At 42.8% G+C, this 27,190-nt stretch overlaps 1 protein-coding gene across 1 annotated transcript; it reads left to right on the forward strand.

The window, feature by feature from the left end:
• Nucleotides 1–10,742: 10,742 nt before the first annotated feature.
• On the forward strand, nt 10,743–26,213 carry LOC119565463 (replication factor C subunit 5-like). Its single transcript, XM_043538821.1, has 3 exons — nt 10,743–10,768; nt 23,973–24,478; nt 26,182–26,213. Exons 1-3 carry the CDS (start codon nt 10,743–10,745, stop codon nt 26,211–26,213), a joined length of 564 nt encoding a protein of 187 aa, XP_043394756.1.
• Nucleotides 26,214–27,190: the final 977 nt, after the last annotated feature.

A 27,190-nucleotide genomic window follows, 5' to 3' on the forward strand; every position in this document is an offset into this window, starting at 1 on the left:
TAGTGTCTTCAGTCCCAACAGAGGTCCCACTGATATCTCAGAGTTGGTCTCCTGCTCTCCCAGTGAAATGACTTTAAGTACTAGGAGACCAGTTTCAGAGGTCACCTGAGAGTAGTGTGCACATCAATAGCAGTGCATGGTCAAAAAGATGTTGGGTTGTCATGAAAGACTGGACCACCACATACACACAGGCCATGGATTTCCTTTCCATAGCACTAAGATAAATAGGAATATATTCTTTGGTTTTCAGTTACTAAGTTACTAAGAAAAGTTACTAAGAACTTGACTGCAGCTATGTGAGTCTTATGTCACCAGGTCATTTTTTTGACTTCATAAGACTGCCTGCTGAGTTTTGTACCAGTACACTACTTTTACTGTCCAAGCATATTCAGAAGGATGAATTGTTGCTCTCATTAATTTTTTATTCTGATTCATTGATTTTAATACCATAAAGGAGCTCTATGATCTAGTCTAAGCTCTTGCATAATACTCACCATAGAACATGCCTGAAAAAAAATTCCTGTTTGAATTTGAGCATATCTTGATTTAAAAGCCACCAGAGATGGAGACACCACCATGACTTTTGGTAAGTTGTTTCAATGATTATTCTCATTGTTAAAAATGTACACCTCATTTCCAGTCTTTAGTGGTAGTGAAATGGGACTTTATAGGTGACCAGCACTGATGAAGTTGGTAATAAGAAAGAGCAGGCACATGAGAATTACCATATTGTATTGGACCACTGGGTCCATCTACTCCAGCATCCTCTCTCTAATTCATAGGAACATTCATAAACCTCAGGATGGTTAATTATGGGCTAACTTGCTCACTGTTGGGGTTTCTTCCCAATCAACTAACACCATTTCCTTCACACAAGGAAAAAAACAGGATGTAGGCCACAGTTGCCAACTTTCACCTGGTAAATAAGCAAACAAACAAACAACAAAAAAACCAAGCTAATCCCATTTCAAAACAAGGCCAAAACAAGCCAATCCCTAAGAACCCCAACACTCTATGTGACTAGATTCCCAGACTGCACTCCCGGGGGTCTGTGGTGGGCCTGCTGTGCACCCCTGACTCTCCCCGCCCCCCTTGCCAGGAGCCAATAAAAAAAAAAAGCAGCAACAAGCTACAAGACAAAAAACAAGCCCAATTTCCATATCCCTCCCCCACAGGTTTGGCACGTATGATGTAGGCCTGCATAAAGGAGAAGATAGGGTACCTCCAAGCAGTCATCTCTTCATTTCAAAGCATAGCAGGAAAGAGGTCTTCAATAAATCAAACCTCCATTCATTTATAAGAGTCCCCCAGTTCCATTCAGGCCATGTCACTTGTATTCTGAGTTTCTCCTACAGCTACAGTCCTCAAGCTGTACCATCTTACAGGAAAAAAGTGTACAGTAACTCCTCGCTTAACGTTGTAGTTATGTTCCTGAAAAAATGTGACTAAGTGAAACGATAAGCAAATCCAATTTCCCCATAAGAATTAATGTAAATGTGGGGTTAGGTTCCAGTGAATTTTTTTTCCACCAGACTACATACATACACACACACACACGTGTGTGTATGTATGTATATACACACAGTATAAGTTTTAAACAATTCAATACTGTACACAGCAATGAGGATTGTGAAGCTTGGTTGAAGTGGTGAAATTAGAGGGTGGGATATGTCCCAGGGAATGCCCTACAGCTAAATGATGAACTAGCATTTGGCTGAGCCCTCAAGGACTAACACATTGTTGTTAACGTAGCCACACTCTACAAGGCAGCACGAATGGACAGAAGGGAGACAGCATGGCAGACAGAGACACACACCCTGTGTGCGTGGGGGGGTGGGGGAAGAGATGTGCATTGCCCCTTTAAGTATGCCAACACCACATTCTAAGTACATTGCCTTTAAAAAGATCAGGAAGTTGAGAGAGCAGCTGCAGCCAGCTGTCTCCCCCCTGCTCTATATGGAGAAGGGGTAAGTGGGGGGCAGGAGTAAGGGGGAGGGGGACATCCTGACATTAGTCCACCTCTTCCCCCCCTCCCCTGCACAGCAAGCACGAGGCTCCTGGGAGTAGCTCCAAGGCAGGAGCAGCACATGGCAGTTGGGGGAGGAACAGCTGAACTGCGGCAATTGGTAGCCTGCTGGGCAGCTGCTGCACAGGAAACTTAGGGGAGAGGGGAGCTGATGCGGGGGCTGCCGGTCCACCCTGGTTCCAAGCCCCCACCAGCTAGCTCCAACAGGCTGCTCTTCTTGCAAGCAGTGGACAAAGCAGGCAGCTGCCAAACGACACTATAAGGGAGCATTGCACAACTTTAAACGAGCATGTTCCCTAATTGATCAGCAACTCAATGAAAGGTTAACTGGGACGACTTTAAGTGAGGAGTTACTGTATTTTCCTTAAGTCAGGAACTCACTGAATTTCATCTGTATCAAATCCCCAGCAGGACAGAAGGAGTTTTAAAGATCCAAAATTGTAGCAGCTCTCAGAGAATGGCAGTTCAAAGAAAAACAAAATTCTGCCCATAGCTGCATGTGCTTAGCATCCAGTGATGGCAGCGAGATCCACAAATGATTATACAAACCCTGAAAACACAGATTGGTCCTCACTGTAAACTGATCAAAATAAGGGCACTCCTATACTTCCATTTAAAAAATCCCCATGCAAGTAATGTCTAGTTCATTTCAATGGAACATTAGGCATTTCCTCTGCAAAGCATTATCTTTTAACGCAACAGATCTTCCTATACCATTACGTTTGATGCAACAAGTGGCCCAGAGTGTTCCAGGTGTTAACATTGTGTTCCTGTACAGCACTTAAAGTTAAATGTGGTTCAGGGTTTCAAATACAGAGACCTTTGCCTGTTCAGTCCTATGGCAATCACCATTAATTTTTTAAATAAACTTTTATTAAAGATATAGAAAAAGGAAAAACAGTTGAAACATTTATAATGTGAAGTATTAAATAAGGCTTTTATTTTAACAATATCCCTTGTTCCCTATAGAGTTTTTATAAGGAATCTCCCTGTTTGACAGTCATTTAGATGGTATTAAAAATGGAAGTAATTGTCCTTTTTAGGGAAGTGAAAATAAATTAGTAGAAAGTGATCTGGGGTTGGAGTTGAAGTTTTATCTGCTTCCTTGGAGACAAAATGAGGGACAATAACAGCAGAGATAGCAAGTGCAGTGTCTGTCCCTGATGCTGATTTTTACTTGCAACCTTGCTGCTTGGAGAAAGAAGAAATAAGGTGGGGGTGGAGGAAGAGAATGCCCAAGGAAGGAGGTGATAGCAGGAATCCAAGTCTCACATTCCAGCTGGTGTTCAGGATTTAGCCAAAGCTGGTGGATGTGGTGATATCATCAGGATCCCTTGCCCTGGTCAAGAGATCTCTCTCAGGATCAGGATGATGAAACCCCCAGTGTCATGGTGGATCCTGGGATCCCAGGAGACAGTAGCAGCCATGAGGTTTTCTCCTTTCAGTCCACCCCTCTCTCAGCCATTTTGATCCCCACCTGAAGCCTTTTTTGAACGCCCCAAAGGGGGATAATGGGTGGAATAATCCCTCGTTACTTTGACAACCAATTAATCCTAACTTCCACCACTCCAATTTTGGCCCATTAATTTCTGGTCCCATTCTCCTCTTGTTTACCAGACATGATCAGACTCCTTGGGCAGTATCAGTAGATCTTTCTGTTTGAACTAATTTGGTTCACTTCCCTTTTGCGTCTTTTCCTAAGCAATTTTATATAAAAACAAACATACATTCCGAGTTGGACCTTTGTTACCTTGGACAACTTTGATCCAAGGCCTCTGCACAACAGATCCTTCCAAATTACAAGCTGGGCCTGCAGAACAGAAAGAGGGACAACACTCAAGTAGTTCACAGGTTTTAAACTGGACACAGTACATGCCGAGGCAGGATTCAGGAGTTTTAGGTACTGCTGTGTACATGTCCAGGTAGCATAGCTATGTTCACCAAAACTAGTCAGTCACGTTAATACGAAGTCTTAATGCTGTAATTAAATATACTATATTTTTCTGTAACATGCTCTCCACACAGGTGCATGGTTGCAAACAGCCAAATAAAGATGTGCCCAATGGAGATTATGAGAAAGTATTCACCTTAACTGAGTAATTTTGCAGAAAACTTAAAAGAAGAAGGGTTTCCTAGAACAAATGCCAAAGCTGTAGTTTTTTTTTTAATAAAGAAATCCAAAGATATTTCCATAAACATTCCAACAGTTAAATGAAGTTAAAATAGATCTTACGTTAGTAACTTAAGTTATATATGGATGGCTTGTTAAATGAAGATCAATATTGTAACTATTACAGATGTAAAAAAATGTAGGGTTTAGTGTAATCTTTTCATTGTTTTATGTCAGGTCATATTTTATATAGTCCCCTAGAAAGTATCAAAATCCTTATGATATCCTTGAGTAATGGATTTTATATTGCTTTCTTTAGAGTAAGTGCCAAGATATGTGAAATTACAAGGGGATAGAGAGCTCTCTATTGACTGCAGATGTAAGAAAGTTCCAGGTATCCATGAAATGTCTTGCACTCATTTCACTCTAATGAGTGGAAAATTATCGAGTTAAGTGAGGTGTTCACTGTGGTCTGGAGGTAACTGTGTTCAGTTCGGACTTCTTTAAGATCAGTAGTGCTCTGGAAAAGGGTGTAAACAGCACTTGAATGATATTCACTAATGAAGTTATGGCTGATTCAGAGACCAATCATCATTAGTTGTTTTTAAAAAGGAAAGTTTACACTATCCTTATTTGGTGCCCAATCCAACCCCTTTGGAAGTCAGTGAGAATCCTTCCACTTTTGGAAGGATTCTTATAGATGGCAGCTGGATTGGGCCTGTGGGTAAGGGGGAAAATGAAAGAGCCTCAGCTTGTGGGAAACAAGAGATAGATTATCTTTCTTGAGCTCTAGGCAGAGCCACCCCTTAGGCAACTCTTCACATCCTCCATAAAATGTGGACGGACTAGTTAAAAGCCAGGTGATAATGTTTTAAATCTGGGATTGTCAAAGGAGGCTCAGGGCATTCAACTCTACTGAACTGTAAGGGGACCTGGGTGCCTCTCCCTATTTGGCTGATAGGAAAACTATACAATAGTGAAAACTAAACACATATGAAAATGAAGATGTCTGTTGAGCAGACTATACAGATAGCCAGAGTTTTCCCTAGATTATAAGAAATAATGTTGAATTGTATAATCATTGGAAAGGTAACATCCCCTTATTTATTAAGTCCCAAGTTCATAGGTCAAATTTGAATCAGCATGAATCCTGATCCAACAACTATGATAGGAAGCCACTTTCCAGACTAAAACTAGAGACAAACACTCAGATTAGGTCTCCCAGTGTATTTTTACATTACCGTGTAACTAGATTTACATGCCTTGGGACAGATACCATATCATCTTTTAAGTCTTCTACACTCCTCAGAACCTAAGTAAAAAATAACCTTCTCTTTGAACCTAATCTCCATATATACATTCAGGAAAACTTACTTTATAAATTAAACAACATTCTAGAGTGTAACAAAGTTAATCTCAATCAGTAGTACTCAAACATACTGAGTATACCTATTCTCTTGGAGAATGACAATCTCCATTAGTTGCAGTTTACATAAGCTACCTTCTAAGGATAAAATAAGAGATTGGTGAGGAGAAATCTTGCTTGTTTCATACTTTTGAATTTTTATGCTTTACATCCTTAGATAGGCCTTTGAACCATAAAATAAACTGATTAGAAGTAGTGAATACAATTTATAGAATTACTTTATGTTTTGCTTAACCTATAAGTGATGACAGAAATTGAAATGCTTCAGTGAACATTAGAATTCACTTTAGAATCTATTTATACTGGTTCCTAGTTCAGTTTGATCATTTTCTTGTGAACCCCAAATGATTGCTGTTCAGAGTTCTGTGGAAGACATTTCTTCCAACCGTAAACAGTGTTTGCTAGTATAAATAAGGCAAGTGTGTAGCACACAAATCCCTGTTAAGTACAGCAGGGGTTCTCAAACTTCATTGCACTGCAACCCCCTTCTGACAACAAAAATTACTATACAACCTCAGGAGGGGGGAATGGGGGAGCCCAAAGCCAAAGCCCAAGGGCTTCAGCCCCAGGCAGGTGGCCTGTAACCCGAGCCCTGCCGTCCAGGGCTGAAGCCCTCAGGCTTTGGGTTTGGGCTTTGGCCCTGGGTCCCAGCAAGTCTAAGCCAGCCTTGGTAACCCACATTAAAAAGGGGTTGTGACCCACTTTAGGGTCTTGACCCACAGTTTGAGACCCCCGCCCCCGAACAGGATTTTCTATTTGAGATAAGTGAGCCAACTTGGATAGAATCTCCTTTGTGACAGAGGCCCATCAGCAGTTCACTATTCTGTGTCAGCAACTCTTAGCAGGTGTAGTGAGTTTGTCAGGCCTAACATCATTTTCACAGTACGTAACCAGAAAGTGTCTTTAAGGTATTAGATAAAAGCTGGTGACAAACTGGTCATTAATATCTGTGTGAAATGTATGTATTGACATTCTACACTCTGTGGGAAGGGACACATCAGAATCTGCTGGGTTTGTTTAAACTCAGCTAGTCAGAAAATTTTCTAATGGAACATTTTTCTGTTGGAAAATGCCAATTTGATTAAATCAGAATGCTCTGTGGGAGCATGTCACTTTCAATGAATCATCTTCCAATGGAAGCTAAGTAGGTTGCCTAGGGAAACCTGCCTGGTTTCCTACTAGGTCTCCCTCCTGCCTGGTAGCCCACCTGGTGGGCTGCTCCTGAGCCAATAGCCTGGAAACAACAGCTAGAACCAGGATTCTCAGGGCTTCTAGCCTCCCCAGTCTACGGCTGGGAGTCTGGATGCAGGGCTGTCAGATCTCCCGGCGGCCGAGGGAGCCTCGTAAATTGGATTTTGAAAATATCAACATGACATTTTCTTTTTACTTCAAATTCACCTTTCAGAATTCCTGTTTGATGGGATATTTCTAAATGAGGTTTGTTCTGATGTGGAATGAATTTTTTTTTCCATTCAGTATTTCCCATGGAAAGGAAGCTACGGGATCCGACCACCCCTATTTAAAATTCTGAATCTCACGAAAGGTGGGTATTTTAGATGGACTCTGTGCAATACATGCACCCATGCCAGGGTCTGAGAAAAAAGGAAAAGTCAGAGGAATGGAGAGGGTAGGTGGTGATGAAAGCCAAGGCATCAATAAATAAAAATAAAAAAGTGGGGCTTTAACCAAAGCAAGTTTGGAAGTCATTAATCTATAGTGAATGTACTCATTTACCCATCACAGAAATTCAGCCACCACTGAGGTGAAATGTGGCAGCTGCCTAACAGCCACACCACTCAACATTGCAGAGCAGGAAAAGGAGTATTGTACACAATTAATGCTATAGGCAGAATGAAACTGCCCCATTTGAATGTGTCCAAAACATTAACACTCCAACTTCTACAAAAAGTGAAATGTAATTAGGAGATCCACAATATATTTCTTCCTCAGGTACATCTACACTTTGCTAACAGACAGAGGTTCTGACTTTTGATAGGACTACTTAACTATCTAGTTTACCTTCATACATGGGCTGACTGTGGAGGAAGTGCCATATCAGCTATCAATTTCTCACCATCCTCAAACTGCTTCCCATCCAAAAACCAAGAACTAAAGTCTGCTTGCAGTTTCCCCATGAAGAATTCACACCTTTCCATAAGTATACCTGTTGCCAAGTTGGCAACTGGTACAGATCTTATGGTGATGGATAAGGTAGAGGAGAAGAACTTTAATAGAATAGGACAGAATACAATTCTGGCATTTGTTCCACTAGATCCACTCTCCCCTCCCCTCCCCCCCCCCTTGTGTCCTTGAGCCCTTTTCCTTTTCAGGTCCACCAGCACTACAAGTCCTTAGAATCATAGAATCATAGAATATCAGGGTTGGAAGGGACCCCAGAAGGTCATCTAGTCCAACCCCCTGCTCAAAGCAGGACCAAGTCCCAGTTAAATCATCCCAGCCAGGGCTTTGTCAAGCCTGACCTTAAAAACCTGTAAGGAAGGAGATTCTACCACCTCCCTAGGTAACGCATTCCAGTGTTTCACCACCCTCTTAGTGAAAAAGTTTTTCCTAATATCCAATCTAAACCTCCCCCATTGCAACTTGAGACCATTACTCCTCGTTCTGTCATCTGCTACCATTGAGAACAGTCTAGAGCCATCCTCTTTGGAACCCCCTATCAGGTAGTTGAAAGCAGCTATCAAATCCCCCCTCATTCCTCTCTTCTGCAGACTAAACAATCCTAGCTCCCTCAGCCTCTCCTCATAAGTCATGTGCTCTAGACCCCTAATCATTTTTGTTGCCCTTCGCTGGACTCTTTCCAATTTATCCACATCCTTCTTGTAGTGTGGGGCCCAAAACTGGACACAGTACTCCAGATGAGGCCTCACCAGTGTCGAATAGAGGGGCACGATCACGTCCCTCAATCTGCTCGCTATGCCCCTACTTATACATCCCAAAATGCCATTGGCCTTCTTGGCAACAAGGGCACACTGCTGACTCATATCCAGCTTCTCGTCCACTGTCACCCCTAGGTCCTTTTCCGCAGAACTGCTGCCTAGCCATTCGGTCCCTAGTCTGTAGCGGTGCATTGGATTCTTCCATCCTAAGTGCAGGACCCTGCACTTATCCTTATTGAACCTCATCAGATTTCTTTTGGCCCAATCCTCCAATTTGTCTAGGTCCTTCTGTATCCTATCCCTCCCCTCCAGCGTATCTACCACTCCTCCCAGTTTAGTATCATCCGCAAATTTGCTGAGAGTGCAATCCACACCATCCTCCAGATCATTTATGAAGATATTGAACAAAACGGGCCCCAGGACCGACCCCTGGGGCACTCCACTTGACACCGGCTGTCAACTAGACATGGAGCCATTGATCACTACCCGTTGAGCCCGACAATCTAGCCAGCTTTCTACCCACCTTATAGTGCATTCATCCAGCCCATACTTCCTTAACTTGCTGACAAGAATGCTGTGGGAGACCGTGTCAAAAGCTTTGCTAAAGTCAAGAAACAATACATCCACTGCTTTCCCTTCATCCACAGAACCAGTAATCTCATCATAAAAGGCGATTAGATTAGTCAGGCATGACCTTCCCTTGGTGAATCCATGCTGACTGTTCCTGATCACTTTCCTTTCCTCTAAGTGCTTCAGGATTGATTCTTTGAGGACCTGCTCCATGATTTTTCCAGGGACTGAGGTGAGGCTGACTGGCCTGTAGTTCCCAGGATCCTCCTTCTTCCCTTTTTTAAAGATGGGCACTACATTAGCCTTTTTCCAGTCATCCGGGACTTCCCCCGTTCGCCACGAGTTTTCAAAGATAATGGCCAAGGGCTCTGCAATCACAGCCGCCAATTCCTTCAGCACTCTCGGATGCAATTCGTCCGGCCCCATGGACTTGTGCACGTCCAGCTTTTCTAAATAGTCCCTAACCACCTCTATCTCTACAGAGGGCTGGCCATCTCTTCCCCATTTTGTGATGCCCAGCACAGCAGTCTGGGAGCTGACCTTGTTAGTGAAAACAGAGGCAAAAAAAGCATTGAGTACATTAGCTTTTTCCACATCCTCTGTCACTAGGTTGCCTCCCTCATTCAGTAAGGGGCCCACACTTTCCTTGGCTTTCTTCTTGTTGCCAACATACCTGAAGAAACCCTTCTTGTTACTCTTGACATCTCTTGCTAGCTGCAGCTCCAGGTGCGATTTGGCCCTCCTGATATCTTTCCTACATGCCCGAGCAATATTTTTATACTCTTCCCTGGTCATATGTCCAACCTTCCACTTCTTGTAAGCTTCTTTTTTATGTTTAAGATCCGCTAGGATTTCACCATTAAGCCAAGCTGGTCGCCTGCCATATTTACTATTCTTTCGACTCATCGGGATGGTTTGTCCCTGTAACCTCAACAGGGATTCCTTGAAATACAGCCATCTCTTTTGGACTCCCTTCCCCTTCATGATGTCCTTTTTGTGTGTCGAGTATATTCTTTAAGATTATTGAATGGCCTGAACCGAAATGGCTTCTTTTTAAGACAGACCTGGGCTTATAACCATAGGGTAGGGGACATACAGAGCCACATGCATTTTGATAAATATGATTCTGTCAATGGCAAGCTGCAGCTGGAAGCAACTTGCTGAAATAGGAGTTAACTTTTATTTCTTTTACAGAAACAGGCTTTGGAAAATCTAAACACAGAGAAATCAGATCAGTGGTTCTCAGCCAGGGGTACGTGTACCCTGGGAGTACGCAGTGGTCTTCAAGGAGGTATAGTAACGCATCTAGATATTTGCTTTGTTTTACAACAGGCTACATAAAAAGCCCTAGTGAAATCAGTACAAACTAAAATTTCATACAGTGACTGTTTATACTGCTCTATATACTATACACTGAAATGTAAGTACAATATTTATATTCCAATAAATTTATCCTATAGTTATATGGTAAAATGAGAAAGTAAGCAATTTTTCAGTAACATACTGTGACACTTGTATTTATGTCTGATTTTGTAAGCAAGTAGATTTTAAATGAGGTGAAACTTAGGGGTATGCAAGACAAATCACACTCCTGAAAAGGGTACAGTTGTCTGGAAAGATTGAGAGCCACTGGTTTAGAAAACAGTTCAGCAAACCACTTAAGCAGCTGCTTAAGCTAAGCATGTACTTAAACTACTACTGGGACTTAACGCCATGTTTAAGACTAAATTCAATGTCAGGTGAGGCTACTCAGGTCCATGTGGAAGCTATGTTCTGCCATCTTTGTCAGGCTTTCATGTGCCAAAGCTATGCACAACTGAACAAACAAGAAGCTCAATTTGCTATGGCCTTGCCCCTTGTATAGTCATTTACACCAGTGTAATGTGATTGTAAGCTGCCATTTTAATCAGGTAGTAGCATTTACACCCACTTTGTGCAGGTGATGCTAGATGGAAAGTCAAGCCCAGAGGCCCCTCTTCTGTACATTAAGCAAGAGAGCACTGAATTTCACTTCAGAGTTTTCTGTGGTAACAGTGAGACTGTGATCACATTTAGTTTTGCTTTTAACTTTTTAAATGACATTTGAGAGAGACATTCTCTGTTGTGTACATTGGGATCATGGGGAGAGAGGTCAGGAGACTTAAGAGTCATTTTAAAAAACAGCTGAGAAACTAAAAAGCAGATACTGTATAACAGCTAATTGAAATGCTGCCTCGCTTTACACTTCTCTGATGAGGTGCACTATAACCGTGACTGAAATAGCTTTGGGTAATGGGACTACCTCCTTTAATCTACTCAAGGAGGAAGCTGTTTGTTAATTAGGGTGGACAGAAAAATCACAGGGCTGCTGAACAACTGCAATTCGATTTGCAGTGTTGACTAGCACGCAATTAAAAATTAATGCAGAAACTATGCAAATATACACTCTTTGGTAGATTGGGGTGTATAGTCTAGATCTACACGCCCAGAGAATCTAACATCAATCCTAAAATTATATTCCAGGACCAGTTCATTGTTTTTAAATCTTTAGAGCACCGGTTGGAAGCAGCACTTCTGTTGGAAGGAAGGAGACAATCCTATTATAAACCCTCAAGTGTTTTATAACTTCAATGTAAAATAACCCACAAGTACACCTTGCTACTACCTCTTGCCTGAAATGTGGCAAAGTCCTGGGGGTGGAGGGATGCTTTTAACTTTTTTTTTTTTTAAATTCTGCCCTCCTCTCTAAAACAAAGATAATCAAATCAAAGTCTGCAAATATGCTAGTTTGAGTCTGCTGTTACCTACGCCTGTCATTGATCTCCCTTGGCCCCTAGCCTGCAATCACTGGTGCAAAGTGATGCACATGCATGAGTAGTCCCTACTGGTTTTGAAACTTCTGGCCAAAAGCAGGGTTCTAAGACTATCTTTAAGTGTGGGATTTCCCCAAGCACCTCTGTGACACAGGAACACAAGTCCACTGACTTCAGTGAGACAGACAACTCATTGGCCTACAGCTGTGCTTAAGGGTCTGCAGGATCAAGGGTTTGGTTGGTAGGAGCACTGTAGTGCAGCACCCAACTTAGCTCTACTAGTGCCCTCAAAGAAGGTCCCCTCCCTCAGTGCCTCTTTTTTTAAGAGGTTGCAATAAATCACATCGTTAACCACCACCACCCCTAGAACACAGGCAGGAACATGCTTCCTAAGGTGACATCTACCAGGCAACTAGGAAGTCGGAGTGCAGCATATGGAGACATACCTGAGCTAGCTTTGTTGGAGCTACAAACCAGCACTTAAGTCACAGCAGCCCAGGTTACCCACCTGAGTACAAGCCCACTGGGGACCCTGGTATGTACTCAGGTGGCTACAAATGCCACCACTGTGCTGCCACAGCTTCACTGCTATTTTTAGCAAGCATCAATAAAAACCTAGTAGATCTATAAAAGTTTTTCAAAAGCATGAACGAAGCGAAAGATTAAGACTTTTCAACCATCCATGTTGGAAACACTTGATTTCACTCTCCGGAGCCCAGAGCCAACACTTCATGTACATGAGTGACAGGAAAGGGCCTTTCTAGATTTGATTCTTTTTTTTCCAAATCAGCTTCACAGCCTTGTGGAAGACTGACATTAGCTTGTGCTGTACTATCATCCAGCCATTCTGATTCTTTTTAAAAGTAGGTTAAAGCAATGCTATGTAGGTTGCAAGTTCAACTACTCAAAATTTAGGAAATGCCAGGTATAATATTGCCAGTGCAACCTTAAATTTACCCCTTTGTATGTTCATCCTGTGCATTGAATGAGGAAGGGATCCATGGAAAAAAATATAGTATGCAATCATATAATTAAAACAGTTTCAGAATACATAAGCACAAAAGGAATTGTCTTAGGATCCACTCACTGTGAGCAGTGCCACCTGCTGGCAATCCTGGGGACTAGTTCTGCCAGTTTGCGCTCTCCCTCCAATATTGTTTTCTCCTGTCTTGTCTCGCTCTGCTGCCCCACTCACTCCTGGGTCTGCAGCTTCCTCTCTATGGCATAGTCCTCCAGCCAGGTCACTAAAGTACTCCCCTTCTGGGGAATTCAAAGTCCAGACCTGCTGTCTGGATAGCACCTCCAACACCCTTGCCACTCCCCAATGGCTGGATAGGGGAACTCAGGCCTGCCTGAGTTCTAACCCAGGCACCCTATAACAAGCAGCCACAGTCCTACCTGTTGTTGTTTCCCTGCGCTTCTTCCTATATATCTGGCTTCCCCCAGCTCTGGGTTTAGCCAGCCTCCAATTCCATCTACTCAGGGATGGACTGCAGCCTACTTCCCTGCAGCCTTTCCGATAAGCAGCCCCCCTCTCTGCAACCAACCCAGCTACCTGGCTTTGTACAGGCGCTGCCTGTTCCTGCACAGGTGAGCCTGTCCTTAATTAGCCATCTCCAGCCTAAATCTCCTCTGCTTGCAGCCTAATTAGCTGATTGGGCCCACCTGTCTTAATTCAGCTCTTGCAGGGCTAGTATGGGGACTCCACCCCATCACAAAATGGAATTAAGATTATATGGGCAACCTTAAATTTTACATGTCCTAACTTTCAGGCGTTTGACTTCAAAACATAAATAATAAGGTTTGAAACTAGGGCTGTCAATTAATCAGTTAACTCAAGCATAACGCAAAACAAATTAACTAGATTAAAAAATAGTCACGATTAATCACACTGTTAATAAGAGAATATCAATTTAAATTATAAATATTTTGGATATTTTTCTGCATTTTTAAATATGTTGATTTCAATTACAACAGATTATAAAGTTGTCAAGGTTCCTTCCCCACTCTGAACTCTAGGGTACAGATGTGGGGACCCACATGAAAACCTCCTAAGCTTACTTTTAACAGCTTAGGCTAAAACTTCCCCAAGGTACAAACTATTTTACCCTTGGACTTCCACTGCCACCACCAAACTTTATCTGGGTTTCTGAAAAAGCGTAGTTTGGAAACATCTTTCCCCCCAAAATCCTCCCAACCCTTGCACCCCACTTCCTGGGGAAGGTTTGGTAAAAATCCTCACCAATTTGCATAGGTGACCACAGATCCAAACCCTTGGATCTTAGAACAATGAAAAAGCATTCAGTTTCCTTACAAGAAGGCTTTTAATAGAAGTAAAAAAAGAATCACCTCTGTAAAATCAGGATGGTGAATACCTTACAGGGTAATTAGATTCAAAACATAGAGAATCCCTCTAGGGAGAACCTTAAGTTACAAAAAAGACACACAGACAGGAATATTCATTCTATTCAGCACAGCTATTTTCTCAGCCATTTAAAGAAATCATAATCTAACACATACCTAGCTAGATTATTTACTAAGTTCTAAGACTCCATTCCTGTTCTGTCTCCGGCAAAAGCATCACACAGACAGACACAGATCCTTTGTTTTTCTCCCTCCTCCCAGCTTTTGAAAGTATCTTGTCTCCTCATTGGTCATTTTGATCAGGTGCCAGCGAGGTTACCTTTAGCTTCTTAACCCTTTACAGGTGAGAGGATTTTTCCTCTGGCCAGGAGGGATTTTAAAGGGGTTTACCCTTCCCTTTATATTTATGACAAAAGTGTACAGTGCTCACTTTATATTATTTTTTATTACAAATATTTGCACTGTAAAATAGAAAAAATAGTATTTTTCAATTCGCCTCATACAAGTACTATAGTGCAATCTCTTTATCATGCAAGGGCAACTTACAAATGTAGAATTTTTTTTTTCCACATAACTGCACCCAAAAACAAAACAATGTAAAACTTGAGCCTACAAGTCCACTCAGTCCTACTTCTTGTTCAGCCAATCGCTAAAAAACAAACAAGTTTGTTTACATTTATGGAAAATAATGCTGCCCCCTTCTTATTTACAGTGTTATCGGAAAGTGAGAACAGCTATTCACTTGACATTGTCATAGACTGTGCTGCAAAGTATTTATGTGCCAGACATGCTAAACATTTGTATGCCCCCTCATGCTTTGACTTGTAGATTGCCCTTTTTTTTATGGTGCAAATATTTGTTTGAGTCCACTGCCATTACAGTTAATTATTTGCAGTTTACTTTAATGTAACTAGAAGGTAACAATTCTTCATTGTAAATCAGATGCTACTGCATTAGATGTTTCAGATTGGCATCTTGACATTCAGGGTTATATATTTAGTTAGCCAGGAAATAAAGACTGCTCTCTACTTACAAAATTTTAAGCAAAGTCTTTCACTTTCAAAGTTGTGTATATTTATGCAAGGGATACAGGAGTCTTTTCACTGACAAACCTCATTTATTTGCACATATATCGTTTGGAGCTGGATCCTGCAAACCCCACTCATGGAGGAGTCATATTGAAGCCAGGGGGGCATTCACATGGGAATGAAGTTGTATGAATAAGGGCTAAAGGATCAGGCCACTCTGCGTTTTATGTATGTGTGCATAATCTGTTACATATCGGAGAATGTACCAGATTTTACAAAATCCACTGAAAGAGGCCCAATATGGAACCTCTGCTCCCTCCACTGATTTCCATGAGCTTTACATCAGGCCCTTATTACTGATCTGTCTTCTGCTGAAAATATTGCAATAGCTTCTATTCTAGCTGTTTTCAGTTAGAAGATACTGGAATAAGCAGTTACAATATTTCCAGTGTGGTCTGGGACCACTATATGTGCCTTTGGGAGCGGAATGTAGTCCTAAGAGTGCATATCTGAGAAACAGAGGAAAAGCAAAGAGGCAACTAGAAAAGGAAGGAGTGTAACAGATACAGAAAAAGCAGACAGAAGTAAGGTAGCAAACATAGTATTGGATGAAGCACTTAGAGGGCCAGGATAAAGAGAGAGGACAAAAAAAAACCCCAAAAGAGGGCCAAATTCAGAAACGTTTACTTTGTTCTTATTTGGCTGGGAGAGAACCCTATGAAAGTCCCATGCTGGGTCTGTCTGAGGCTGAGTTTATTTGTAGGAAGTTTCACCTAAAGTGTTTCAGTTCATTTCCAAGAATAAAATATATGTTGTTTTGCCCATGTTAAAACTGTTTTGTTGAGAAGCTCTAGCATCTCCATGGTTTGGAGCAGGGACTTGCAATATAGTAGGGAAAATTTAGCAATAGGGTCTTCCTAGTGTCAGGGATGCCCTTTTGTGAAAATATGCCCAAACTTGGCCAAGTTAGAAGCCTCATTTCTTCTTTGTAGTGCTTAACTCTGCAGCCTTAACATTCTTTTTACATAACGTTTATATAATGAACCAGATTCTCCATTCTTTTACATCTATTTATACTGGGATACTCCCATGAATTTTTATGGAGTTACATTGGCATAAAAATGGTGTTGCAGAGTTTATCATTACTAACAGGAAAGAGAAGTAGGCTTTGATATACTTTCCATGCTAGGGTGGCCCAAGGTTCTAGGTTCCCCCAGCACTTTGAGACAAGAGGAACATCATAATGGAAAGACCTAGTGCCTAGGTGATGTCTGAAGCTTCGATTTAGGGTCCATCAATCTTGAGCTGGGAGATGTGATTCCCAGCTTGGGTAGACATACATGTACTAGCTTTGCCTGAGATAGTTCCTAAAAAAACCCAGCAGTGTGGCCATGCTGGCCTGGCCAGCAGCTTGGGCTAGCCACCCAGGTATGTACCCAGAAGGTCAGGCAGGATTGTACTTGGGTTGCTAGGTCAAGCCACCATCTGTGCCACTGTGGCCACACAGCTATTTTTAAGGCACTAGCTTAAGCAGAGCTAGCACGCAGACATCTACCCAAACTGGGAATCACACCTGCCAGCTGTTGTGTAGACATACTCTTAGATTGTGGGTACGGTTTTCAGAAGTGCCTAAGAAAGGAAGTATGAGATGCTCAGACTTAGCAAGACTTTAGCAAGTCAGCAGGGAGCCCAATTGCATAAGTGATAATTAATAGTGGTAAAACTAAGGAAAAACTGATGAAATTGACAAGAGTTTTGAAAAGTGAGTTTCAATACTTTCGTTCTGCACAGGCACAAACTAGAAAACTATTCTACCAGTTACCTCTTCATAGTGTAGTGAAAGCTTCTGTACACTATGAACTCTCTTCAGAAGAGTTGTGTTATCTGAAACCCCTTCTCCCCCTACTCCGCCCCCCACTATAGCAATGATGCTTGCAGTATGGCAATATCAAATCCTATGGGTAAATCTGGATTATAATTACAGATTGTCAAATAAACCAGTTGATATCTGAAAGGAAAGAATTTACCTTCGTTTCTGTTAAGTAACACATATGTGCTAAAGCCATTACATTTTGCCTTACTGCATGTGGTACTCCTGCCACTCCCTTATACCTGAAAGTGAGAATGTCCTCCAACAAAACCTCTGTATGTTCCCCTCTTACAAAGTTGGTGGTATTCTCAATCTAGATCAAAATTTTGTGGTTGACCTCTCTGACCCTTTCTTTCTAAAAATGGAGGAAAACCAAAACCCTGGATCTAACTTTGGGTGGGAAGAGGGAATTGGAAATCGAGATCTGGATTGAAATTCTGCAGTTTAGGCCTATGTAATTGTAAACAAATGAAAGGGAATTAAAATGTTTGATTGATTTCAAGTTATGTTCAGGTTACTTTAGATCATTTTCTGTTTAGTTTTTTATTCCAGGATGGATCTAACTACAAACATGGGTTTTCTCTAAGTAATTTAGCTAGTAAGAACAATTTTAATTTTTTTTTCTTTCAGTTCATGGCAGGTAGCAAGACTATTGAAGTATGTATGTGCTGGTAGGTCTGTTCTGAACTCCTTTAATTTGAAACCTAAGTATTCACTGTGGACATTGGCATGAATCAGTTAGGCAGTGCGGCTCTTTGGTGAAGGCAAAAGGACTTGTCAAAAAGTGAAAACAAAAGGAAATAATAGGATGGCAGCAAAAAGCTTTAAAATATTCTCCTCTCTCATATTAATGGGGAATCAAGGTCAGAGAGACACACTGGAGCAAATGGATTTCAGGCTTTAAAAACATCCTGGGTTGCATTAAATAAAAAAAGAGACTGCACTAAAGTGTGCAGTGTGCTCCCTTCTGAACAAGAAATCAATGGTTATTTGTATTGAATACTAAAATCTTATAAAACAAATGACAGAGCTACATAAAAAACAAACAACAATCTAGAGTCGTTCTAATTCTATATACACTGCCAAACAACGAACAGAGTTAAAATGTTGCTTTTCCTTCCTGTGCCACCTTCTTTCTCTGTTTGGAAATCAATTAAAATGACAGCTGGCTAATTATCAAGTGCTGAACACCTACGACTCCAAATAAAGTCAACAGAAGCTGCAAGGGTTCAACATGTCTAAAAGTCAGGCCCCTTCTCAGTAGACTTTTCTGTTTATTTTCCTTATGCTTCCCCTTTAAACACATTAGATCAGGGGTTCTCAAACTTTGTTTTGCTGGGAAAATAGTTCAGGCTGTTATGACAAACCCCCCCCCGGCAAGAAAAGTGATAGCAAGTTACTGTACATACTCACAGAAACATACTCATGGTATTGCCAACCTTACTTCCGTGCTGTGTTGGGGGCGCTGCCTTCAGAGCAGGGCAGCTGGCAAGCCATGGCTGCTATACTGCTCCAGCTCCTCCGCACTCCGGCAATATTTTTTTTAATCTTGATAATCAACCTTGACTATCACTACAAAAGGTTCCCCCCCGGCCCCCCGCACTCCTGCTGGTAATATCTCACCTTAAGTGATCACTCTCGTTACAGTGTGTATGGTAACACCCATTGTTTCATGTTCTCTGTGTATATAAATCTCCCCACTGTATTTTCCACTGAATGCATCCGATGAAGTGAGCTGTAGCTCACGAAAGCTTATGCTCAAATAAATTGGTTAGTCTCTAAGGTGCCACAAGTCCTCCTTTTCTTTTTGCGAATACAGACTAGCATGGCTGCTACTCGGAAACCTGTCTCTTTTCAAGTGCTCTCAAGCATATAAATAACATGTTGTAAGCCACCCACGTCCTCCTATAGCATAGTTCTGCATGATAGAACTCAAAAAAACCCCACCACAGATTACCTGCTGCACACTATTCTTTAAAAATGTAACATGCTATTCATGTCTCTCAGCAGCATGCTTTTTGCTGCTAACAAATGCATACAGCAGGGAAACTGTGCTTCTTGCACAACTGTTGGCCTATTTTTTTTACATTTTATTTTTTATTCTCTTATTCAGTTAGAGAAGTCACATGCTAAGGGCCAAATTTTGCACTCAGGCCTGGATGGGGGTAGAAGTCACCCTAGTACCAACTTCATTATCTCTTTCTATTCTAGTTTTATTTCAGAGTGTATTTTTTTCATTATAGGGACTTTTTGCCTCTTGTAAAACTCCTTGCATAACTATGACAAATGATTAGTCTTAGTATCAGGATTCAGATTACAATCTCTATAAGCAAAATGTTTCTGTAAAATTAATGGGAAGCATTTTTCAAAAGTTGGATCAGTTTAAGAGATTTCTCTTGCATTAAATAATGTAAAAAGCATTTATATATACACAGAACAAACTTCATAGAAGTCTTTGTGTCACAATCACCTTAGCTCTCTTGGCATCCAGGCAGACACCTGCCTCAGTTTCCCTACTCTGGTCAATTTGCTGTCTTCCCACAATATTCCTCCAGGTCCCAGTGCTGTGGATCACTCACCAAAGCCCACCCCTTCTGCAGATAAAAGTCCAATGAAAGACAATCTTGCAGCCCAACTCCAAGCTAACCAGTTCTGCCACCCTCCATGTCAGATCTTCACACCACCAGCCTTGGTGGGCCTATAGCCTTTCCTTTACTCTGGGTTCCAGTCCCTGTAGAAAACAAAGGTCCAACTTGCTTCATTTCTCTGGACCACTTCCTAACCCAGCCTGTCTATAGGCCTTTTTCACATTTCCTTCCAGGGCTTTCTGCATGTTTGCCTTTCACTCACTCAGTTTCTTCCCACTACAGACTGCCTAAGAGCACTTTCTAACGTCCATATGACTTTACTGCACAAGTGCCTTCCTACTCCTCTACAGGTCTGTGTATGTGTGTCTCCTTCTCTCTCAATTTCCTATAGATATCACCCTCCAGCCCAACCACAGCAGACTTCAAGTAGGAAGCCTCAATGCCCATCACCTAGGGCTGAGCCCAACTCCCTTAAAGTGCCAGCCTGCCCTGTGCTGCTCTATCTATATGGCTCTGTTCAACATTAAAACATTTCAAAAAGTGAAACATTTATCAAGGTTAAACAGATCACCACAAACCTCATCAGTTACCATTTCAAGTGCAAGACCTTACCGTCAATAACACACACTGCACAAAAATAAAATAATAAATAATAATAATAATTTGTTTTTAAAATCCACATGTAATTTTTCCTCCTGGGTTGGGGAAGAAAATAAAGATTGAAAGAGCCACAAGTGAAAGACATGTCATTTAATGGACCACTGGATGGTGCTCAGATACCATGGTTATGGGAACAAGATAAGAACCAGAATATGATGATGTTGGACAGATTCACTGAACTTATATGTTACACCTTTCTGTGTCTGCCTGGCATTCTGCACCCCAGTATGGCTTAACCCAGGGAAGTAGGAGATCAGTGGCAGTGCAGTATAGCTTTACATTACGGGCAGGGCACTCGCAGGAGAGACAGTCATGGCTCAGTGCTGCTGAGGGGACGCATTGGCTTACCACTTACCTTCGCTATCCTTCCATCATGTTTTTGCTGACTCTCAGCCTCCTAAGGGATAGGTGGGGAGGTTCTGGCTATTTTCCAGCCTCCAGTGGTAAAACTTTTTACCACTGATGCCCTGTGCATAGGATTTTGGTGGCAGAAGTTACATGAACCCCTGGTTAAATATTGTTCTTGACTTTAAGAGAACTTATAGTAAGAGTAGCCAGGTCAGGCAATTTTTAGAGTATGTTGTTCCTGTGAGTAATCTATAGTTCCCATTCTTTTTGAAAAAGAGCACAGAGGGAGGGAACTGGTTACTTTCTTTAATTTGTCTTTCCTTACAGTATGGCATTATCCTAGTATTTTCTGCTTGTCCTTCATTTTTAAATGGTACAAATTTTCCTTCCCCCATAAAACAGAAATGATTTCTATTTGAGAATTCTGGCTATTGAAGTTTTGATACTGGATTTCTTTAAAGTTATCTTTGGCTTCTAATTTAGTAATTTGTTAAATTTTAGGGCCAAAATTAGATAAAGTTTAAATTTAATCTTTGTCACCAAGATTACTCTTAATGTGATACTACGGTCACATCACACAATGATTTTATTGATCTTTATCCATTCTCGAAAGGTGAGAATTGCCCGCCCCATGAGCTGCCTATGGAGCAGGTAATGTCATTTACTCCTTTAAATGAGTTCTGAATTGTAGCAGTGTGATTTGCTGGGTGTTCACAACCTGGTAAATTGTTTTAATTCTTCTTTTTCTGCTGTCATTGCCACAGTGACACCGTTGTGCAGTCATTTCAGCCTAACCTCCATTAGAGCACTCTGGCTAAACAATGAACTCAGTAAATTGGAAGTAGTAGGTCAAAGATTAGAACATGAATGGAGAATGTCAAACCTTGCTGTGGACCTTGGGATTTGGAAATGGCATTTGTCATGCCATCAGAAACCTATTTCTGAGGCTTAAAGCAAACAGTTCTTCATCTGTCCTTCGGAGGGACAAAAACTGACCAACTGCATTCTTCTGATACTGTTGCTCATTTGTGATATCCTTCTCTAGCTGACCAGCATGCCACTCTGTACCTTAAAACAGCACTCTGGAACCTCCCTATTCACCTGTCATATAATTATGCTATATTTCATACACAGCATGACATGTAAGCTATCATATGAAAGGTCATGATCTGCTGAAGCCCATTGTGCTGTCCAAATATGTATATTGTTAGTGTGTATGAAGTTATGAGATTTTACTGTATGGTTGTTAGTGATATATATTGTAAGTTTGAGAGTCTCTAGTACAAAGGCAGTGATCCATTCCCAGGAGTGTGTTAAGTGACCATTAATCGGTAAGGGAGTTGTAAACAAGTGATAAACAATTCAATGATGGTTGCACAAGCACCACACAATGGGGACTGCTCAACTCTATGACTCCGTTGCACAAGACCACACTCATGGGATTTCTCAACTCTGTGCCTTAGCAAAGCCCACCAGGACATGTCTGGGCTAGTATTTTCCAAGCACATGGGTGAGGGTATATAATAAGGGACAGTGGCATTATGTTTTTGCCTTTCTCCTCCCCCACCTATGCTAGAAGCAACAAGAATGCTGGGAAGACAGACTTCAACTGAGGAGACTGGTCCCAGGCTTAAAAAGGGAAGCCTGTGTGTTAAGATCAGTAACATCCAGAAAATTGCTTGGTCCAAATACTGCCTAGTGTGATAAGGTTTAAGATTAAGCCCTGGTCTACACTAGGAGTTGAGGTCGAATTTAGCAGCGTTAAATTGATGTAACCCTGCACCGTCCACACAACAAAGCCCTTTTTTTTTACGTAAAGGGCTCTTAAAATCGTTTTCTTTACTCCACCTCCGATAAGGGGATTAGCACTTCAAATTTGGGGTAGTGTGGACGCAATTCGACGGTATTGGCCTCCGGGAGCTATCCCAGAGTGCTCCATTGTCACCACTCTGGACAGCACTCTCAACTCAGATGCACTGGCCAGGTAGACAGAAAAAGGCCCACGAACTTTTGAATCTCATTTCCTGTTTGGCCAGCATGGCAAGCTGCAGGTGAGTGCAGAGCTCATCAGCAGAGGTGACCATGATGGAGTCCCAGAATCGCAAAAGAGCTCCAGCATGGACCAAACTTGAGGTATGGGATCTGATCGCTGTATGGGTAGAGGAATCCATGCTATCAGAACCCCGTTCCAGTTTTCGAAATGCCAAAACATTTGTCAAAATCTCCCAGGGCATGAAGGACAGAGGCCATAACAGGGACCCGAAGCAGTGCCGCGTAAAACTTAAGGAGCTGGGGCAAGCCTACCAGAAAACCAGAGAGGCAAACGGCTGCTCCTGGTCACAGCCCCAAACATGCCGCTTCTATGATGAGCTGCATGCCATTTTAGGGGATTCAGCCACCACTACCCCAACCGTGTGCTTTGACTCCTTCAATGGAGAGGGAGGCAACACGGAATCAGGTTTTGGGGATGAGGAAGATGATGATGATGAGGTTGTAGATAGCTCACAGCAAGCAAGCAGAGAAACCGGTTTTCCCGACAGCCAAGAACGGTTTCTCACCCTGGACCTGGAGCCAGTACCCCCGAAGCCACCCAAGGCTGCCTCCCAGACCCGCCAGGTGGAGAAGGTACCTCTGGTGAGTGTACCTTCTTAAATAGTATACATGGTTTAAAAGCAAGCGTGTTTAATGATTAATTTGCCTTGGCATTCGCGGCCAGTACAGCTGCTGGAAAAGTCTGTTAACATGTCTGGGGATGGAGCGGAAATCCTTCAGGGACATCTCCATAAAGCTCTCCTGGATGTACTCCCAAAGCCTTATCAAAAGGTTTCTGGGGAGGGCAGCCTTATTCCATCCACCATGATAGGACACTTTAACACGCCAGGCCAGTAGCATATAGTCAGGAATCATTGCAGAACAAAGCATTGCAGCGTATGTTTGCTGGCATTCAAACAACATCCGTTCTTTATCTCTCTGTGTTATCCTCAGGAGAGTGATATCATTCATGGTCACCTGGTTGAAATAGGGTGCTTTTCTTAAGGAGACATTCAGAGGTGCCTGTTCCTGCTGGGCTGTTTGCCTGTGGCTGAATAAAAATGTTCCCTGCTGTTAGCCATGGGGAGGGGAAGGGGGGAGAGGTGAGCCACGCGGTGGGGGGAGGCAAAATGAGACCTTGGAATGAAAGCACGTGCTATGTATGTAATGTTAACAGCAAGGTTTACCGTGAAAGAGTGTATCCATTGTTCTATAAAATGTGTCTTTTTAAATACCACTGTCCCTTTTTTTTCCTCCACCAGCTATCGTCCTCAGACACTGAGTGACCTAATTTCTCATCAGGACATTCTGAGCACCATTCAGAAGTTCATCAGCGAAGATCGTCTGCCTCACCTTCTCCTCTATGGACCACCTGGCACTGGCAAGACCTTCACAATTCTGGCCTGTGCTAAACAGCTCTATAAAGACAAGGAATTCAACGCCATGGTTTTAGAGCTGAATGCTTCGGATGATTTAGGAATTGATGTTGTCAGAGGACCCATCCTGAGCTTTGCTAGCACAAGGACAATCTTTAAGAAAGGTTTTAAGCTTGTGATCCTGGATGAAGCAGACGCTATGACCCAGGATGCCCAGAATGCCCTAAGGCGAGTGATTGAGAAATTCACCGAGAACACCAGGTTTTGCCTGATCTGTAACTACCTCTCCAAGATCATCCCTGCCTTGCAGTCCAGATGCACAAGGTTCCGGTTTGGCCCCCTGACTCCAGAACTCATGGTCCCCAGACTGCAACATGTCATTAAGGAAGAATGTATGTACAGCTGCATGTATTTCAAGGATCACAGGATCTTCTCCTTCCCAGAGGCTAGTGAAGATTAGAAGGTGAAAAAAACCACACTCATGATGAAATGTTCTCTGAGCTCACGATGTCCTCCCACGCTGACAGAGCACAGACAAATGCTTGGAGGCAGACAATGTCAGAGTGCAGGAAAGCAAAAAATGAGCGGGAGGAGAGGTGGCGGGCTGAAGAGAGTAAGTGGTGGGCTGAAGAGAGAGCTGAAACTGATAGGTGGCGGCAGCATGATGAGAAGAGGCAGGATTCAATGATGAGGCTGCTGGAGGATCAAACTAATATGCTCCGGCATATGGTTGAGCTGCAGGAAAGGCAGGAGCACAGACCGCTGCTACAGCCCCTGTGTAACCAACCACCCTCCTCCCCAGGTTCCATAGCTTCCTCACCCAGACGCCCAAGAATGCGGTGTGGGGGCATCCAGCCACCCAGCCACTCCACCCCAGAGGATTGCCCAAGCAACAGAAGCCTGGCATTCAATAAGTTTTAAAGTTTTAAACTTTTAAAGTGCTGTGTGACCTTGTCCTTCCCTCCTCCACCACCCCTCCCGGGCTACCTTGGCAGTTATCCCCCAGTTTGTGTGACGAATTAATAAAGAATGCATGAATGTGAAGCAACAATGACTTTATTGCCTCTGCAAGCGGTGATCGAAAGGAGGCGGGGAGGGTGGTTAGCTTACAGGGAAGTAGAGTGAACCAAGGGGGGCGGGGAGTTTCATCAAGGAGAAACAAACAGAACTTTCACACCGTAGCCTGGCCAGTCATGAAACTGGTTTTCAAAGCTTCTCTGATGCACATTGCGCCCTCCTGTGCTCTTCTAACCACCCTGGTGTCTGGCTGCGCATAACCAGTGGCCAGGCGATTTGCCTCAACCTCCCACCCCGCCATAAACGTCTCTCCCTTATTCTCACAGATATTGTGGAGTGCACAGCAAGCAGTAATAACAATGGGAATATTGGTTTTGCTGAGGTCTAAGCAAGTCAGTAAACTGCACCAGCGCACTTTTAAACATCCAAATGCGCATTCTACCACCATTCTGCACTTGCTCAGCATGTAGTTGAATGGCTCCTGACTACTGTCCAGGCTGCCTGTGTATGGCTTCATGAGCCATAGCATTAAGGGGTAGGCTGGGTCCCCAAGTATAACTATAGGCATTTCAACATCCCCAACAGTTATTTTCTGGTCTGGGAAGAAAGTCCCTTCCTGCAGCTTTTGAAACAGACCAGAGTTCCTGAAGATGCGAGCGTCATGTACCTTTCCCGATCATCCCACGTTGATGTTGATGAAATGTCCCTTGTGATCCACCAGTGCTTGCAACACTATTGAAAAGTACCCCTTGCGGTTTATGTACTCGCCGGCTTGGTGACCCGGTGACAAGATAGGGATATGGGTTCCCATCTATGGCCCCACCATGGTTAGGGAATCCCATTGCAGCAAAGCCATCCACTATGACCTGCACATTTCCCAGAGTCACTACCCTTGATATCAGCAGATCTTTGATTGCGTTGGCTACTTGTATCACAGCAGCCCCCGCAGTAGATTTGCCCACTCCAAATTGATTCCCGACTTACGGTAGCTGTCTGGCGTTGCAAGCTTCCACAGGGCTATTGCCACTCGCTTCTCAACTGTGAGGGCTGCTCTCATCTTGGTATTCTAACACTTCAGGGCGGGGAAAGCACGTGGAAACTGTGGGATAGCTACCCACAATGCAACGATCCGGAAGTCGATGCTAGCCTCGGTACCGTGGAAGCACTCCACCGAGTTAATGCACTTAATGCACCTAGGGCATTTTGTGTGCGGACACACACAATCGACTATATAAAAACGATTTCTAAAAAACTGACTTCTATAAATTTGACCTAATTTCGTAGGGTAGACATACCCTTAGACTGTGCACTTATCTTTTATTTTCTTTGGTAACTATTTCTGATCTTTTGTGCCTACCACTTATAATCTATCTTTTTATTGTTAAAGCTGTTTATATTTTACCTAAAACAGTGTGTTTTGATTGAAGTGCTTGGGAAATCTCAGCTCAGTTTGCAATAGCTTTTGTATGTCCTCCCATAACATGGGAGGAGTGGACTGGGTAATAAACTTACACTGGTCAGGCTTCTGACTAGAGCAACACGGTACAGTTCTGGGATGCAAGGCTGGGGAACTGGGGGTGGAATTGGCTGGTACCTTTCTGGCTGGTGATTCATGAGTGGCTCAGGGAACATTCATGCAGTCTGGCTGGGTGTGGGGCTTCACATGCTGTTGTACTGAATGATAACAGCACCTGGAGCGATTTGCTTCTTGTCATTAGCAAAGAACTGTGAGAGACAGCCCTGGCTGGAGAGTTAAGGGGGCACCGTGGTTCCCCAGTTCCAGGTTGTAGCCCAGGGATCCTGTCACACCAGTCTCAATTTTTTTCTTCCAGGAAGAATCCCAAGCAGTTTGGTCTGTTTTCCAAAAGAGAGAGATCTGCCTCTTAACATTTTGACAGTTTACTCTTGCTATCTCAAGTCAGGGGAGATACTGGAGGCATTATATACAGTACACCTGATAGAAATGAATGGCTTCAATATTAATACAGTAGTAACCAGGCCATGGGCAACCTTTCCAAATGGTCACAGTGAGAGGCTGTCTTAATGGTTGGAATGGAGGTAGCCAGGTCTAGCGGCCAAGTCAGGAG

This window comes from Chelonia mydas, chromosome 2 (genome assembly GCF_015237465.2).
Source record: "Chelonia mydas isolate rCheMyd1 chromosome 2, rCheMyd1.pri.v2, whole genome shotgun sequence".
Classification (NCBI taxonomy): Eukaryota; Metazoa; Chordata; order Testudines; family Cheloniidae; genus Chelonia; species Chelonia mydas.

Coding starts and splice junctions, on each gene's coding strand:
- LOC119565463 (XM_043538821.1), top strand. CDS start 10,743: ATGTTTAAGACTAAATTCAATGTCAG. Junction 10,769..23,972: donor AAGACTAAATTCAATGTCAG/GTGAGGCTACTC, acceptor TTCCTCCACCAG/CTATCGTCCTCAGACACTGA. Junction 24,479..26,181: donor ACATGTCATTAAGGAAGAAT/GTATGTACAGCT, acceptor CTAACACTTCAG/GGCGGGGAAAGCACGTGGAA.